Raw genomic sequence first — 19565 nt, forward strand, 5'->3', positions numbered from 1 at the left:
TATATATATATATATATATATATAACTTTTTAACGGTGAAAAACTATACGACGCTTTGCAAATAATATACGAAAAAAGTCAATGAGCTTCTTTCATCGACAAACTCACCAGGAGTTAATCATTGGTATATTAAAAGATGCAAAACACGAATTAAGTTGTAACGCAAGAGCTAATACTCGGAGATATGCAAGGCAAAAAAAAAAAAACAAATTAAAATTCGTGCAAAATATATATACAATAATCTAATATATAGACGGATATATATCTGTCTGTCGTTCGGTCTGCATGTCTTTCTCTTTACATATTTTCAAAATCCATATCCTCCCAAACTAAAAGTCGCAGAGCGGCGCTGGGTGTGTCAAATGATTGAATTTTATTACGGGCAATTCTTTTATGGATCTTTAACCGGTTTTAAAGAAATTCAAGTAAAATACGAAAAATAAACATTTTGTACATTCATCTTAGTTTATTTTTAATTTTTAATCACTTAATATGTGTGTTACGTTAGTACAGTGGTAACGTCACCAGCTTTGAATGCTACAGTTTCGATTCTATCTGATGGCACTTAGTATTTTTTCACTTTTGAAATCACGACGCAATATTAATATATACGAAATCTGAAAAAATTAAAATATCATATTAAAGCGTATTTTCCACTGGGAAAAGCCGTCCCCCTTCCACTGCTAGTATAACATATATGTACGATTGAGGATAAGAGAAGGATTAAAATATATCTCCGAGCAAATCTAATGATTTAACAAATTCTTTCTGTCCACAAAGAAGAGACTTGTCTGAAACAGAATAGAGAGTCACTCCAAAATCATTAAATGAATAGCTGGGCACCCGGCGTTGCTCGGTCGTAGAATACGCTTGAACATATAAAAGATATTTTAATTTAAGGAGATTGCATATGTATTAATAGTATATTTTACGAGTAATAATTTGTCTGATGCAATAATTCGCAAAAAATAAATAAATAAATAATAATGATAATGTAGTTCATCAAATTCGTCCATGTTTGTTTTTTGTTTTTTTTTTCCATGGAGTTCACCACATATCAAGGCCCAATGGCCACTCAGGGATAAGGGCTATTGTGTGTACAGTAATCAAATGGATAGTGTAGCAATATTATTGGAGAAATTGTGAGATGTCATTACTTAGGAGGGAGGTTCATCAGGCATTTGTTTGTGTTGGACTTGAAGACATCCAGGTTGAAGTCGGGAGGGAAACAGGCAAGCGGCACAGAATTCCACAGGCGTGCAATTCTAAGAAAGAAGAGGACTAATTTTTGATTTAAAAATATGCAAACAAAGAATTGATTTGCAGCGATTTTAAATGAAACTTCTTTTATCTTAAATTGAATTCATTAATAAGAAAAAAATTAAAATAAATTGGTGAGGTATAACAGGACTTGAACACGAAATTATTTGATCTGTAGTCAAATACTTTACCACTGAGCTACGTTGTCAACAAAACTGTTTTATTTTCTAAAAAAAAATTATTTTTATCTATAAGACTGAAATACTATTTTCAGGTTTGGACTTTTTCGGTTTATGATATTATTGGGCGAATTTCTGTACAAAATATATGTAGGAACACTGCCAGACATATAAATTACCTTCGTGTGAAATTTGCAAAATATAGGCTCACCGTTTTTGGAATCCATAAGGAAGGAATTCACACCCACATAGTGACTTTTATATAATAGTAGAAATAGAGATGGTTTTTAATCAAGCTGGTGCAATGTTCTGAAACGGTCAATTTTATAGGAATTGACATAAGCTGAATTTTCAATTAGTTGTCTACTTACACTGACGCAGATGGTAGTACTACACGTAGCATCTCTATATCTCACTCTCTATAAAAGGTGCTTACGTGTCCAACCCGTTTCCCAGACCAATAAGAACAACACGCATCATCACTTCTAGATCTGTTTCTGACCACAGTTCCCGATGATCGTATAACGAATGCTCACAGCCCATTTGGGAACGCTGATCATGCAGTAATAATAGGTGAACTCACCCTAAACTCTAGAGCTGAACCTGGAGAGCCATTCCCCAAACAACGAGATGCTATAAAAAGGGTGACTTATCAGAGATGCCCCATGGGGAAATATTTTTTCTCTTCCTGCTGAACATTGCGCAAATGAGACCACTGAATGGTTCAAAACGGCAATTGAAGCACATGTTCCCACGCGGAAATTTTATCACAAGCCCCACTCTCGCCAATGGTTTACGTGTACTTGTGCAACTGCCATTGCGCAAAGGCAGCATGCGTACCTCATATTAAACCAACATAAGTCCAGTTCAAACAGACAGAAGTATGTAGAAGCTAGAAGTAACTGTGAGAAAGAAATAGCGACCGCTAAGAGAGAATTTACCGAAACAACCAAAAAAAAAAAAAAAACGCATCGGAGCACAAAAATTAGGATCCCGTAATTTCTGGAAAATCTACAACAGTGTGGTAAATAATGGGCAACCAACAATTCCCCCACTAACCAAAAATCATGAGGTTGTTTGCTCAGCAACCGAGAAGGCCAACATGGTCGCCAGTCGGTTTGCCTCCAACTCCACACTGAAACCTGCTAACCACCCCTCCCTGACTTTCCTTTGCGGACAGACGCCACGCTAGACGATCTGAACATCACCCCTTCTCAGGTGCATGCTGTCATAAAAAACCTTAACACTTCAAAAGCATGTGGACCTGATCTCATCTCGGCTGCGCTATTAAAAAAAAATGCTCAGCCGAAGTAGCTCCAGTTCTCTCCAAACCTTACAACAAATGCCTTAATGAATCTTGTATGACCTTCACCTTCACCGAGGTGCACGACTCATATGATCTTCACCGAGGTGCGCGACTTGACACAAAAAAGCAGCCTCTTAATCATCTGCTAACGCACGCGTCACTGTAACGTCCAATGACAACAACAACAACGTTCTCACTCGACATGCCTTTTATACCACTATCTCAATCCCTTCTCTTGCGCATGCGCCTGTAGATTCCTGACAACCTCGAGACTTCCGCTTATAAAAATCCAAGTTTTGTTGTCGCGCATGCCTATACAAGGCACAAACACGTGGGCGTTTGTTTTGTTGGTAAGTACTACACTCCCCCATGATCTGATGATCACATAGAGTGCACTCCGGGGGTGGCCTCTTAGTTCGTTGGCTTCTGCGAAGGGTGGTATTTACAATCTCGGATTCAGGTTCTGGTTCTGGTTCTGGGTGTGGTTCTGGTTCTGGTTCTGATCCTGCCTGATCAGACGAACTACAACTACCACTCTCTTGCTCGGTGACCTCACTCATCAGCAGCTCATCATCTGATGATTCATCGCTCTCTGTAGTTGTGGGATGTACTTCACTAGCTCGGCGAAGATCGCGCACATGGCGTGGGGTTCCATCAACAAGGACCGACTGCTGGCTGACCACTCCAGATATTCGTCCTCGCTTGAACTTGGTGGTGCACCGGTTTCCAGGGGGTCTAACCCAAACTGGATCCCCTACCTTGTATTTGTAATGACTCTCCTCGTCGATTGGTTGGACAGTGTCAATGCCCTTTATCCTAACACGGTATTTGTGTATGGCATTGGCCGGTGCTGTTGTTAGTGTCTTCCCATCCTTTGGTGTGATGTTATACCAATACGTGGCCTCCGTAATGGTACATTGCTTTCTGGCAGCAATTCTCTTGATGCTGCGATAGCTCCTCTCAGCAATGCTATTCCCTGATGACACATGAGCACATCGCAGTCGTAGTCGGACACCCCACTCATTCAACAACTGCCGAACTTGGTGGCTACAAAAAGCAGCGTCGTTGTCCGTCAATATCTCTTCCGGCGCACCTCGCTCAGAAAAGATAGATGACAGTTAGCGGACAAAATTCGGTGAGTCCTGCCTGGTCATTTGCCGCCACACCGCAAAACGAGTGGGTCCACAGTCGATAAGGGTTAGAAAGGGCTTACCACTGTAATGGGTAATATCCATCGCTAATCGTTGCCACCCATGCTCAACTTCCAATCGCCCCTTCTGGCATTGCTCCGGTGCAGGATCGATAGACTGGCATGCCTCACAGTGCTTGATGATCTGCCTGACATTCGCCCTTGTCACTACCGGGTCCACACGCCTCGCAAAATATAAAGTTCTTTTGATACCTGGATGTCCACTCTGCACATGAATTCTTTGTATTTGGAATGAACTAATCGCGCCAACTGCGCAAGATCGAGCAGCGAACTCCACGCCTGTCTTCACAGCTTCATACCATTTGTGAGGCACACGGGTTAGTTGGTCTGCACGATTACAGCGTGATGCCACGAGCGTTACACTCACCGACAGGTCATACTCTGATACCAGACTCTTCAGGGTGTTTAGCCTCCGCCGGATTAACATCTCACTGGCTGCTTTAGTGCGGACTCTCGTTCGTCCCGAAAGAGTGTCGGACACCCAGTGGTAGACGCAGAGAGAATCCGTGTACAAGTGTAACTTCTTTGACTGCCATTGCAGTGCCAGATTTAAACTCTTCACAACAGCATCCAGTTCCGTCAGGTTGATGTGTTGAGAATCATTCACGGGTCGCAGCCAGCACGCGTCTTCAATTACATTTCCACGTTGCTTAACATGGGTGGGAAGGCCGGCCACAAACGCATACGCCAGTTTTTGCTCTGACACTCCATTGCCAAATAGAACTGCAAGTTTCTTCAGCTCCGCGAAGAAGACGTCCACGGTTTCTCCTGGCATGAGCTTCCTAGCGGCAAATGTTTTGTAGGCCGTGCAGGGATCCATGGCAAATGCCTTGTATAAAGCATTTTTTATACAGGTAACATCAGCCTTCTCCACGGCACTAAGCTGCAGATATATACTTAGGGCGCCTCCAGCTAATCTCAGGGGAATCACGGTATGCACCCCCTTTACTTCACAGAGGCTGCAGGTCAGCTCAACCTTTTCGACCCAGTCGACAACAGAAGTGGATCCGTCGAATTCGGGTATCAGTTTTAAATCAAACTTTGCCCCAGTCCTAGTTGTGCAGGAAAAGAGACAAAACGAAATGGCAGAAATAGCTTATGATCTTCACCTTCACGGAGGTGCACGACTTATATGATCTTCACTGAGGTGCGCGACTTGACACACAAAAAAGAACAGCCTCTAAATCACCTGCTAATGCACGCGTCACTGTAACGTCCAATGACAACAACAATAACAACAACAACGTTCTCACTCGACCTGCCTTTTATACCACTATATCAATCCCTTCTCTTGCGCATGCGCCTGTAGATTCCTGACAACCTCGAGATTTCCGCTTATAAAAATCCAAGTTTTGTTGTCGCGCATGCCTATACAAGGCACAAACACGTGGGCGTTTGTTTTGTTGGTAAGTACTACATCTTGCTTTCCGGAATGCTGGAAAACTGCTTCTGTGGTATCAGTTTTCAAGAATTCTGGCGAAAGAACTGACCTATTAAATTATCGCCTCATTAGCCTCTTTCCACTTTTCGCCAAAATATTGTAGTCCATAATTAATCAAGTTCTAGTCAATCACATTAGAGATGCAAAACTTCTGACCGACCAAAAATATCGATTTAGGCAAGCTCGTTCCAAAGCAGATATCCTAACTGTAATCTGTGAACGTATATACAATTTACTTGACAAAGTAGGGGATGGTAGAGCGGTAGCTCTAGATATATCTATATATATGTATATATATATATATATATATATATATATATATATATATATATATATATATATATAACTTTTGACAGGGTATGGCACGAAGATCTTCTCAGGAAAATTAGATCGTACGGTATCTCTGGACGAATACTTAACATAAATAAATCCTTCTTAGAGAAAAATCCAGGTTGTCCTCGACGGTCGCACATCTAAACTATATGATATAAATGACCTGCTCGAAAAATTGCTTCTGAGGTGGGTATATATACTGATGACACCACGCTCTATAACAGGTACGACAAGAAAACAAATTAATACATATCTGGGGAAATGGCAGAAACACTAGAGGAAGACTTCCAAATGACAGAAACACTAGAGGAAGACTTCCAAATGGCAGAAACACTAGAGGAAGACCTCCAAATGGCAGAAACACTAGAGGAAGACTTCCAAATGGCAGTAACACTAGAGGAAGACCTCTTCGAATGGGAACAAAAATGAATGGTCACATTCAATGCTGCCAAGACTAAACTTGTTTACTTCAATAATTACAAGAAACCTTCTGTACCAGCAATAGCAATGGGCAAGAATGTATTATCTGAAAGTACTTCTTTAAACTCCCCGGCCTAACGTTCACAGGAAACATGAGTTGGAACACTTACATTGAAAGCATTGCTGGACCGCTGCGAGGAAGGTAGGCTCTCTCTACCGTGAGGGAAAGCTACTAACGCCCGAAAGTATCCTGTATCTCCATTCTCCCATCTATGGAGTATTGTTGTTATATTTGGGCTGATACTAGTCTCTCGCTCCTAGACAAGGTCCAAAAGAGAGTCTCCAACCTGATAGGTTCTGAACTGTCATCTAAGCTTCATCCTGTGTCCCACCGACGAAATGTCGCATACCTCTGCCTGTTCTACAAGTATTTTAATGGTGAATGCTCTGATAAACTGCAAGCACTTGTGTCCCCACAACGTAAATACCCTCGACAAACCCGACAAGCAGCTAAATCCCACCGTACACAGTAGAAATCCCTAGAATGTAAGAGCTTCCTACTCCAGTAGTTTCGTCCCCAGAAGCGCTAAACTTTGGAATTCCATTCCGAGTCCATGCTTCCCCAACTGTACTGACATGCAGAAGTTCAAGTGTAACCTGAACCGACATCTTGATGCCCAACTCCCTACATAGTATCCCAGTAGCTTATGTCCCTGATAGTAGACCCTTACACCAAAGTGACACTGTGCCTTGTTTGAGGTGAAAAGGTAATAAAACCATATTGCAGATTCATAGGCAGAAGAGGGGCGAAAATGATATGGCTTCCCCCGTTTAATTTCTGCTATCGGTTTATGTTGGTTGATGCGTGTCTGCAAGTTTAAGGAAGTTTAAACCACATAACAAGCAGTGCACTGGCAATTGAATTCATAAATAACTCGCTTTGTGTCATGTATTGGAAACTGTTCTAAGTGACAAGAGCATTGCAGACTTTACACAAAAAAAACAAGCAAAAAAAAAAAGAAACAACCGTAACACTAATTTATTATAGACTGTTTCAGAATATTGTACCAGGATCGAATCTCTTAATCATTTAAATATTTTTGTTTCAGTCTCAATGTTTTCACGTATAGAAAGAATTTGTTAAATCATTAGATTGCTCGGAGAAGAATTTTTACTCGTATTTTCCTTTGTGTGACAATATAATGCGTTTTTTGCATCTTAGAAAAAACAACGATTAACTCCTGATGAGTTCTTTGTGAAAGGGGCCCCTAATTACTTTCGGATATATATATATATATATATATATATATATATATATATATATATATACCCTGTATTTTATTTAATACTACTATATTCAAATATCTCATCAATCAAACTCTTACACTTGATTTGAGATATTTTCGAAAATTCCATTAAATTTTACTTTTCCCGCTCAGAAACTGAGTTACTAAAATACTTGAGAATTTTAACTTTGCCTAATCGACCATTTAAATTGCATGTATTTTTCCTGTAACCTCTTGGTCTTACTGGATTTCAGGATCAAAATGCATCTAGTCTGGTGGAGTATCCAGTTACGTACTATTACTTGGCATAACATCACTCGGAGAAAGTGTACCATAAAAACCCAGCGTGAGCTAACCATACGTGGAGAGCTTATTTAGGTCGCAAATACGTGATTTTAGATTTTTAGTAAGGATTAGCTTATAGGGAAACGTATCCTCACAAACACTTGTACAGAGAGACCGTAGACATTCGAGGATAGTATGTGGCCAGCATTCAAATTGTCTCCTTTTTAAGCAGTATATATATATATATATATATATATATATATATACTAATTTATACTAATTATTGAATCGATCTACTGGGAAAGAGTAGGTTTCTAGAGAATATCTTATTTACAAGCGGTCCCCAATCGAATGTATATCCTGGTCGGGGGATATGACGAGGTTAGGATTCTGCAGTTCTTGCACAGGGAGGTATTTCAAAATGGTAACATATCTTGTACTGCCCAAATTCAACGCTGGTTAACTTCTATAATCTAACGTAAATTGATATCAACGTGATTATTCGGCATATATATATATATATATATATATATATATATATATATATATATATATATATATATATAGTGAGAAACCTTGACTGTAATTTGAGCGGTCGAGTTTCGATTCTGGCTTGAGGTAGTTGCCTGTCTAGCCGCTCTGATGAGCTGTGAAACAGCGAAACAGTACTGTAAGTGGATGACTATAATGCTCTCTATCTTGGGTTCATCATATTGGGAAGTGATATACAAACTGCCATTAACGTATTAAGCGACGCTCTTTGCGTAAACAAATCGGGAGGAGGCATTTGGACGATGTCATTACCCTCACAGCATCAGCCGTATATCGTAATGGTCATTTGGGCGGTTGCGTTTCGACCATGGCTTGACGGAGTTGCCTGTCTAGCCGCACTGATGAGCTTTGAAACAGCGAAACAATACTGTATGTGGATGACTTAATATATTACACAGTTGCAAAATTGATCATATAAATACACGTTAGGTAAGATTTAAACAGCCTCCGCAAATAAATTCACGTTTCTGCGCTAAGTAATTAAATTATTGTTTAGAATGCTCCTCATTGTGATTAATATTCAGATTTATTAAGGATAAAATGCACGCTACTTTTTAAATAATTAATTTGGATTGGCTGCACAATTACTGTACATCTTGGTTCAAATGTTTTGTGAAGAAAGATGTGCTATTTTTATGACTATATCTGTTTTTAGTAACTTCAACATTGAATAGGTTACGAAGTGCATGCCGGTGTTGGAAGAAGTAAGGATAAACTTCTTAATATTGAAAATTAAATTCGTTTAACTTTTCTATCTTTTAAATAAAAAAAGAAACTCTAACAGATTTGCTCCATTATGAACCCAACACCCATTTATTCACGAGATACAAAATCTCCACAAAAACTAAAACAGAAATTAAAACATATAAAATTATAAAATATAATATATACAATAATAAAATAAAATATATTACAATATATATAATGTTTTTCTAGGTGGTGAAAGTTAAATTTACAGCTTTGATTTATGCAATTTAAAATTAGCAACGATCGTTTATTTTTACCTGCCTTTGCTAATTGCAAATAATACGATAGATTTACGTAGAAGCACAGTTAATAAACGAAAAAATTCACGAAATAAACCTGCCACCTGTCTATTGATATTTAACAAATTGGATTATTTTCGTTCGGGATATGTAAATTCCCATGTATATTCTTAGGAACAAGACAAAATACACCACTTGCAAATATAGACTACGCGTTATTCCCACAACGCAGCCAAATTTCATGCGCGGGCTTTGTGTAAATTTTGCCTTTAGATAACACTAGACGCACACGAGCCGAGGGGAGCATATGCCTAACTTGTATTTAAATTATAAATGCCAAAAATTAATTATTGAACAAAACGACGTATTTATATAATAAATATTTTTCCGATTTATTTTATCTGGTTTGTTCGCCACATAAAAAAAATAATTGAAAGTACGAAATTAAAACAAGGCCGAAACTTCGTGACTTACTAAAAGTTAAATTTACTAAAAATAGATACATTTATAAACATCTTTCTCGTCAAAACGTTTGAAGCAAGACGTGCGACGATTGCGAAATCATCCAAAATTATTTAGATGACATCCTCAAGGATAATTGAAACGCTAAATCAGAATCGTAAACACAATTACACAACTGCGATATCATCCAAAATTAATTATTAATAAAACCGATAAAATAACATTTATTTTATCCGTCATAAATCTAAATATTAATCCAAATTACCTGACAATTTGAATTACTAAACCAAAATCGCATACTCATTATAAAAATAAAATAAAAAACTTAAGCTGATTACTGCAAAAATAAGTGAAAAAGTTCTTAAAATTATAAGTGATTACGAACGTGCATATATTTCTGGAGTTGTTTGAATCCATAAACCGAGCTTATATTATGCCCTATAATTTTTAAATAGCCTATAATCAAGAGTATCAAACAATTACTTAACATCGTAATAAATCTACCCAAGAATTAATCTAAACTTAATAAGAAATCTTACCAGGGGGGATATTGTTTTTATAGATATTTAAAATTGCTGTACTAATGTACAGTTAACGAAACTATTGACAGCATTCAATTCATCCAATTTCCTTACAGCTCTTGGGGAGTCGAGGCGCGGACGCTACGCCTGTCAGCTTAAGCACCGTGGTATCCGACCGCACCGGGGTATCCTGCCGTTATGGTCGATGTCGAACCCCACAAGGCATGCTGGATGATTATCCCTTATTAGGACATGAAGGGGTTCCGCAGCGAATACCATCTCGCGAGAGTTTGACACTGTTACAGGCCTAGAACGTATAACACCAGTATCCCTCCGCCTGTGCTGGTGAAATGAGTCAATCAAAGTCAACAACAAAAGGCTTTTCCGGCAGCGTATAAAACCTTCCAGCAGCCTCTGAACTCCCCCAGAAAGACTGGGTAAGACTCAATCGGCCTCGAACGAGGGTTGCAAACCTGTATATGTTGGAATATATACATGACGCACGGTGTCTCTGTGGCATCGAAATAGAGACTATCGCACACATCCTTACAGAGCGAATCATACTCTGATCCTCTAGATGGAGTGAAACTCTTTGATGAAGATCAAATTCCATGAAAACCGCCAAATAAAAATCAACCTGAACATTCTTCATAAAATAGTTATGGCTTGTACTACAGAAGTCGCAACTTAAGAACTATCACATTTAGATAAAAAAAAAATCGAGTGGTGGCGTTACGATCAAGTTTCCGTAATTATATATATATATATATATATATATATATATATATATATATATATATATATATATATATATATGCGTGTGTGTGTTAGGGAAACTTTTTTGGAGAATCGGAATCGATATGGGAATCGGAAAAAATGTATATCTATTTTCCGATGCCCAAAATGATTTCTTTTATCTTTCTTCATCTGATTTTGGATAAAACAAAATCTTCCGCTGCTGGTAGTAATAATGAAATGCTAATTATTTATTAGAAACTGCTAGTAAAACTAAAATCTATAGATAACCGCCACAAGTGTCTTTGTTAGATTTGAGAGAATATATGCAGATTGGAATCGTCCTATCACTAATATATATATATATATATATATATATATATATATATATATATATGTGTGTGTGTGTGTGTGTGTGTTTGTGTATTTCCTAACTGCTTTGTATATATGTTTATCTTTCTATCTATCTATCTATCTATCTATCTATCTATCTATCTATATATATATATATATATATATATATATATATATATATATATATATAGTACGGCATCGCTAATTGTATCGATATCTGGAAAAATATTGTTATCGTCATATCACATATATATATATATATATACATATGTCTTTTCTGACTACGATATATGTATATATAAAGGGAGATAGAGAGAGAGAGAGAGAGAGAGAGAGAGAGAGAGAGAGAGAGAGAGTGTGTGTGTGTGTGTGTGAGTGTGTGTGTGGGTGTGTATTTATCTGGCCTTGGGATACACTGCACATTTCAGATAATGCTTTCGGTTAAATGAATGTCGAATTTCTAATGAAAATGTACACTGCATAAAAAATATACGTCACAGTAATTTTCCCCGTGGACACATATGACTGAATTGTGATACACGTGAACGCCGTCAATCAATGAACGGTGATGAAACTTTGAAACATAATAGCGATGTTTATACGTGCTTTACTGTTCATTCAACTCTTTCATTATACATGATTAAATCCTACAGAAATGATATGAAATGGATATGTATTAGGTGTTGTGTGAAAGAAAAATGACCAAGTGTTTTCAGTATGAGAAATAAACGGGTTTAGTAAACAGTTGTAACTATAATTCAGGCTAGAGGTGGAAATAACAGCGTACTGAGAAACTACTAAATTTGGAGGCATTGCGCAGCAAATTCATAAATGGTGCTGAAAAAGCTGACTCGGTTTATTATAGGAAAGCGATAGAATCGGAGTACATGTGTGATGGTTTGCTCGAAATAGTACGAAGAAAAGGGCGTATGTGTATAACAGATGGAATTGGAGTAGAGAAATTGCGATAAAAATATTCAGGTAACGATGTAGACAAGGCTATTAATATCGTATTAAAATAAAGGAGGAGTTAGATGTAGAAAAGAGTATAGAAAGAAGATATTTATACAAGGCGTAGGTTCGAGCCTGTTTTTATTGAAAGTTTGCGGTAAGAGATCAGTTGTTCTTCAGAAATCTTTCACTTATGGTGCTTTGAAAATGCTGGTTTGGACATTTCCATAAGTTTCTTTATTTTACACGGAAGTCACCACTTATAAGGGTTATTGCAAGTACAGTACGTTAGTGTGATGATTTGATGAAGTGTTTACTTAGGGGGGCGGTTCAGTAGGAATTTGTTAACGTTGAACTTGAAGTCATCCAAGTTGTAGTCAGGTGGGAAGCAGGCAGACGGAACAGAGTTCCACAGGCGTGCAGTTCTAAGAAAGAAGCTTTGTTCATGGAATCCACGTTTTGATTTAGGCGCATATTGTTATTGCATGAGGTGTGTTTATATAATTAGGAGCTACGAGTGTTAAAGTCTTATTTAATACGAAGGTGCAAAGGTCTGGTGGTACTACCTATGCAAGAGTTATTATGAGCATTACAAGTCATAGTCAATATGAGTGTGTAGGAAGTTGGGCACCCTTTTATTGAGCAAGTGCCATGTTTGTTGTCTGTCTTTTTTTTCGATAAGTGTTTTAATAAGCTGTAGATTCGTTGGATATCTAAATTATCGTTATGAATGACACAGTGGATATCGGCGATGATGTTATTTATAAGAAAAAAGTAATTTAAGATAGCAGGTGTTAGTGAGAGTATTGCGTATTCGTCTGTTTTATTTTTTTTAGGCAGGATATATATTTTTAAGATGTGTTTGATAGATCTATGCCTTTAACGATTATAATACTATTTAAAAACGAAGTGTGATATAATGATCGGCTGACAGACAAAGTTTTAAGGGGAGATGCAATGACACATCTAATACAAAATAATCACCGCCTTACGTGTTGTTGAAACAAAAACAATGAGTTACTTACGGACGGAAGAAGCTTATATGAAAACACGTGGATGCATCAAAATATTCTAATTTACACCGAAGCACCATAGATCAATAAAAGCGCTATTTTAAATGAATTTCACCATAACCGTGATGACCGACCAAAATTGTCTATGTATTTAAATCGTGATAGATAAACGACATCGTTACATCGATTCTTAACGCTCTTAATTGCATTTACGACGCAGTGCTTAACATACAGACATATTGACATTAAATTTCAGTCGTAAGCCTGACACCCAATGTATGTATCAGTTAAAATTGTATTTACAATGAAACATTGCTAGACGGTGGAAAATGATATTTCAATCGATACTTTCACTTTCCAACCGATGTGTCATTTAAAATTTAAATATAGAAAGCTTATAGAGTTAGCACATGTACTTATAAAATCGTTTTTGGTTGATCTACGATAATCGATCTACACATTGATTTTTGATGAACGGGATGCAAATGAGCTTGTCCGGTCGTAAAATACGTTAATATTTTAATTCATACAGATTCCATATTTATTATTACACGGCCAATACTGTATTGATTATTCAATATATACATATATACACACATATATGCATGTATATATATATATATATATATATATATATATATATATATATATATATATATATAAGGGAGAAAGAAAATTAAAACTGTAAGTTGAACATCACAATCAAAATTTATTGTTCGACTGAATACTCCAAAAAACAATTTACAAAGTCCTTATTCGCGGAGTTTCAAAGAATGCTATTCTTATTATTAGTCTCATCAAATGACATGAAGAAATCAGCAAATTATATTTATAGCGATGCTACAATTTGCTAGTTAAGTGAAACCGCAATTTATTGTAGTCAGAAATTGCAAAAAAAAAAAATTGCAAAAATGTTGGATATGTAAAAAACTAATATAAAAACAAACCGTGCATAATATTTCAGCTTGAATGAAACTCCTCTCAAATTGATCCAAAATGCAAAATAGTTCTTTAGATAGAATGCACTCAAAAATAAGCCCAGCCTGACAATGCATATAATCCGATTGGAAAGTTTTCAAAAGAGCTGAAATAATGAAAAGTGTTTTTTTTTTGACAGTGCAGTAGTCCAAAGAGAAGTCTGTTGTTAGTCAAATGGGACCTAATAGATTATGTAGCCAAACTGTGTGGGCACCATGTATATATATATATATATATATATATATATATATATATATATATATATATATATATATATACGTGTTTATTGTTATATAAACATGCTCACATCCCGCTGCTACAAATAGCCACTTGTTTCAATCAAACAACAGATATCATCAGGCAGCGACTTGATTATTCAAAAGTTCAATGAATAGACTAGATTCTTCATTGAACTTTTGAATAGTCAAGTCGCTGCCTGATGATATCTGTTGTTTGATTTAAACAAGTGACTATTTGTAGCAGCGGAATGTGAGCATGTTTATATAACAATAAACAAGTATTATCAGCTCTTTTTATTGAGCACTATCTAACAACCTCGTTGAATTCATTATTCCTTTACTTTTGAATATAAAAAACCCGAGTATATATATATATATATATACATATGTATGTGTGTATGCGTATATATATATATATATATATATATATATATATATATATATATATATATATATATATACAGAGTGCCCACAAATTCTGGCTGCATAATCTACAGGATGCTTCCACAAAGACTGGCTATATATATATATATATATATATATATATATATATATATATATATATATATATATATATATATATATATGTGTGTGTGTGTGTGTGTGTGTGTGTGTGTGTTTGTGTGTGTGCGTTACTTTTCTTTAAAAGATTTTTAAAAAACATTTGGGTGCCATCAACTAAAATCAAATCCAAAAGATTTAACGCCCGGTCGCGTTCCCTACGGTTTGAACTATTGACAGATGGATTAGAAATATTTCAAATGAAACCACTTCTGGCTGTAAATGAATTTATGCATACACAAAAGTAATAGACATGTGCTGCAAGTTTCACTGAACGTTTTAGTTTTAAACTTGCCGACATATTTCTCTACGTGCTGTTAATCTATCCAAAGATTTTATTCTTATGAACCATCCATGTTGTAGGATTATTATTTCCTGTTAATTTCAGTGTCATCTGACCAATAGTTTAAGGGTTCATTGGTTAAATATTTTCGCAACGACACACATACATACACCTACTCTTTTACTTATATAGAAAATGTCATTTAAAGCTGAAATATACAAGCGTAATCGAATGACAAATATCGCGAAACTGATGAAAAAAAGGACTCGTTTCACATTTATTTAGTTTTGTAATGTATCTATTTTTTTATTTTGTACCGACTCATCTTTTGCAATGACTGTAAAGTAATGTCCTTCTTGTTTATTTCTTAGCTTGTTCTTGAATTACGCCTATCATTTCTCTTGTATTCATTTATTTTTCCCGTGTTAGCTTGTGTCAATATCCAAACACTACCGCACGCTTTTCAGCGCAAACTTGTCCATCAACGAAAACGACGTTAAAAAAAACTTTCTGCAACGTGTGACCTTTGGCGGTTTGTATTTATTCATTTCTGAGAATGTATTTCTCTTTTTGTGCGCATATGTATATCATATTACCAGCACCGACGTATTTGGTGAGTGTTATATTATATATAAAAGTGTTCATTCATTGAGTTAAATAATGATTTGTTATGCAATGTTTTATTGTAAAGGAAAATACTGTTGTTCCAAAAATCATCATAATAAAAGATAGTCTCGCAAATACCGAAGACAAGCGGCAGGAAGCCTGGCTAATACCAAATGATGAATAATAGCACGCGCTGTATATCACTATCAAATTATCAGGACATGTATGTGGTTAGAGATGGCTTGTGAATTTTATATTTCCTGTAAACGTCCTTCTCCGGCACAATCTGACCAGGACTAAAGTCACACTAGATGTTACAGTTTCGTTCTAATCATTGACGTGTTTCTCAAATTTCATCAACGATACTACATGCAAAGTCACTAGAAATATTAGCACAAAACTGAATACTGTGATGGTTTGGAATGTTTATCGTATCCAACTTAAAGAATACACATTGTGTCATCGTCTATTGAAATAAACCAACATTGTGTTAATCATTCCCAGGCATTGTCGCAAATAGTAGCCGCTTACATCCAAGTTGCAATATATCTTGCTAAGGAATGAAAATTAGTAAAAAAAAGTAATAATATTTGAAGAATCGTCCACTAGAGTCTTGTAGAAAGGTCGAAGAGGCATGATAATATATTCAATTTAATTAAAGTCGAAAGGTTACTATTTTTATGAAACCTAAATTTTATATATAATGATTTGAATAAAAGTTTAAAATGCAAACGTCAAATATCATGGTGCAATTGTACACTAAATAGAAGCATTCATTTCGAACGCGCCCTTGCTATACTAAATAAGCTACTATTGATTTTATATGCTTGGCGTTTCGGCATGTTATGTAGTAATGGCTGGAATCAAAGTTTAAAATACAAAAGTCAGGTATCCTGGTTCAGTTGTGTTTAAAGCAGAAACATTCATTTTGAACGCGCCCATGTCATATCAAAACCCTGCCGCTGAGTTTATATGTTGGGTCTTCCGGTTTGTGTGGTAATAAAACTTCTAAACTACACTTATAATGTAAGACTGTGTAAGATGTAAACATTATTAAAAATTGTCTGTTGCTTCTTCTATCTGATTATAATGATTATCGATACTTATCGAGGGCATTCCGATATAAAATTTGTCTAAGAACACTGGCAGGCACATAAAGTACTTTCGTATGAAATCTCATCAACTCAACCCAGATGTTTTCGAGTCTATAGTAGACGAAGTCACAGACACGCAGACACAAAGGTTCGTTTCATATAATATACATAATAAAGCAGATATAAAGGACTTGGGTACCCTTACGCAAATATCTGCGTAAACCCACGTATGCATTCAAATAGTCTTATTTAGGATTGATAAGAGTAGTTTGAAAAAAGGGAAACGCGTCATATGTGGCTAGAAATACGTATTTTTCCTGGATAACATGTTTTTCATGGTGGGTGTGTAAAGGACATTGTTATGACGATAAAAAGTATAATGCAAGGGGAGTAATTAATCTCTATTCCGTTTGCTTCGTATAAGTTTCAATAAGCTGATTATAAAAAAAATACTTACATCGCTGTTTAAGATCATGACGGCATGATTAAAGTGATGGTGCTCCAAAGTTGCTTTAGTTCCATACAATTGAGACAAAGCCGAACTGGATCTGCAAAATGATTTATAGAAGAAAACAAATAATTAATAGTTTAAATGGTTTGGGTTGGCTTACATTCTTCAGGGCATGTGAGCAATTTTGCTGCGATTCTTTTATGCTGAAAAACAACAACAATTAAAAATGATTCCTTTGCTTTTTACGGCATATCAATCTTTATCGAAATATTTAATATTAAAATAGCATAACTTAGCTTATATATTTAACTAGCATATCGCCCGGCGTTGCCTCTTTGTAAAATACGCATGCATGTAATATTTTAATTAATCCAGACTTATTATTTGTTAACAGAAATACCGTAGGTATAACACAAATGATTATATACTAGAGGATATATCCAGCGCTTTTAGTAATTAAACGTAACGGTACACTCCCTGAAAAAAAAAACGTAAAGAAACTGTGAAATTATGTCGTTTCTAAATAGTTTATTACTTGTAAGACAAATAAAATACTCAAGCCGAGATCGAAATAAAATCCTAAAGACAGCGAGTCTTTTTTGATAACCATTAGGCCAGCTTAAAATTATCTTGAAAACGTGTTTTCCAAGCTATTTATTCTAATAAAAAAGAATCATGGGAAGGATCCACGCATGCGCATTCCTGAAACAGCAAATAGATAAAAATACGACGACCGCCACGTTACAATTTTTTTTTTAATTTGGACCTGTTAGCACCATTTTGGATGATAACCGATTAAAAATTTGTTCACATATCTGAATACCCTATAAACTAAATTTCAAATCTGTAGATACAAAATTCCTCGAGTATATAGGTTGAGAAGTGTCCTCACACACACACGTATTTTCACTGTTATAGATATAATAGATTTAAAAATCCAACCAAATAAGACATTTCAGCAGTATCCAGAGTGGCATCACTATATTGAACGTATCTTTAGCATTTTGATCCAAGATAAAACTGGATGTGTTTTTATATATATATATATATATATATATATATATATATATATATATATATATATATATATATACGCAGGTGGATGTGGTAAAAATCCAGTTCCCAGAAAAATAGAAACTTTGGATTGCAACAAAATATTTTGCCTCACTTCATTATAAACTTTCCACACAATAACTGAGAACAGAATAGCAAAAACTTAGTATCATACGAGCACTACCAATGCAATTATTTTGTTGGCGAAAACATATATAATAAAAATATCAATTTCGCAGAAATCTCACACAAGGCCATCAGCCAAGTGTGGAGGTGGAAATTTATTTTTAATGTTATATGATTTATTAATGTTTCCATGAAGCAACAAATATAGTCAAAGATGGCTGGTTCCAAATATGCTGACCGGCAGGAAATGTAACCTCCTACACTGATGATTGCGTTCGTGTGAAACCCCAAGGTTGTAGGTATAAGAGAGTAATTATTATTTAACTATAATTATCAAGCCCCTTCAAGAATACTTAAGGATAGAAACTGTCTCGGACGTTTAAATTAAGAGGCAATCAGATAGCGTTGAACATCTTAGATTGTCTCATATTTGTTCCTGAATTGTGCATTTATTAGTTATCAATTTCCTTCATTATTGTTCCTTTTGTTTAGTGGCCTTGAGGTAAAGGCTTATCAAATGGAATTAGAGCTGGGTTCGAATCTCTCGACAGGCAGGAATTGTCATCTCCTACAGTGATTCTTGCATAAGTATGAAACACTAGTGTCTGGAAAAATAAAAGAAGAATTATTATTTAATTTTAATTAACACACACACACACACACACACACATATATATATATATATATATATATATATGTATATATAATTCTATAGCAAGCCCCACTCTCCCCAATGGTATACTTCTGCCTGTGCAGCTGCCATTTGTCAAAGGCAGCATGCGTCCGCAGATTCAACAGACATAAGTCCAGCTCAAATAAACAGAAGTATATATAGAAGCTAGAAATAATTGTAAGAGAGTGATAGAGACATCTAAGACGG

At 35.8% G+C, this 19565-nt stretch overlaps 1 protein-coding gene across 1 annotated transcript in view; it reads right to left on the reverse strand.

Moving 5' to 3' along the window:
- The window catches only part of LOC145258141 (dual 3',5'-cyclic-AMP and -GMP phosphodiesterase 11A-like), a 1328815-nt gene that overhangs the window by 286590 nt on the left and 1022660 nt on the right, over nt 1-19565 (reverse strand). The window contains exon 15 of the mRNA XM_080115926.1: nt 17513-17603. Within this exon, the coding sequence (XP_079972052.1) occupies nt 17513-17603 (91 nt within the window). The remainder of the gene's footprint in view (nt 1-17512; nt 17604-19565) is intronic.

Source organism: Euprymna scolopes, chromosome 33, assembly GCF_053919585.1.
Source record: "Euprymna scolopes isolate OS-2025 chromosome 33, ASM5391958v1, whole genome shotgun sequence".
Lineage (NCBI taxonomy): Eukaryota > Metazoa > Mollusca > Cephalopoda > Sepiida > Sepiolidae > Euprymna > Euprymna scolopes.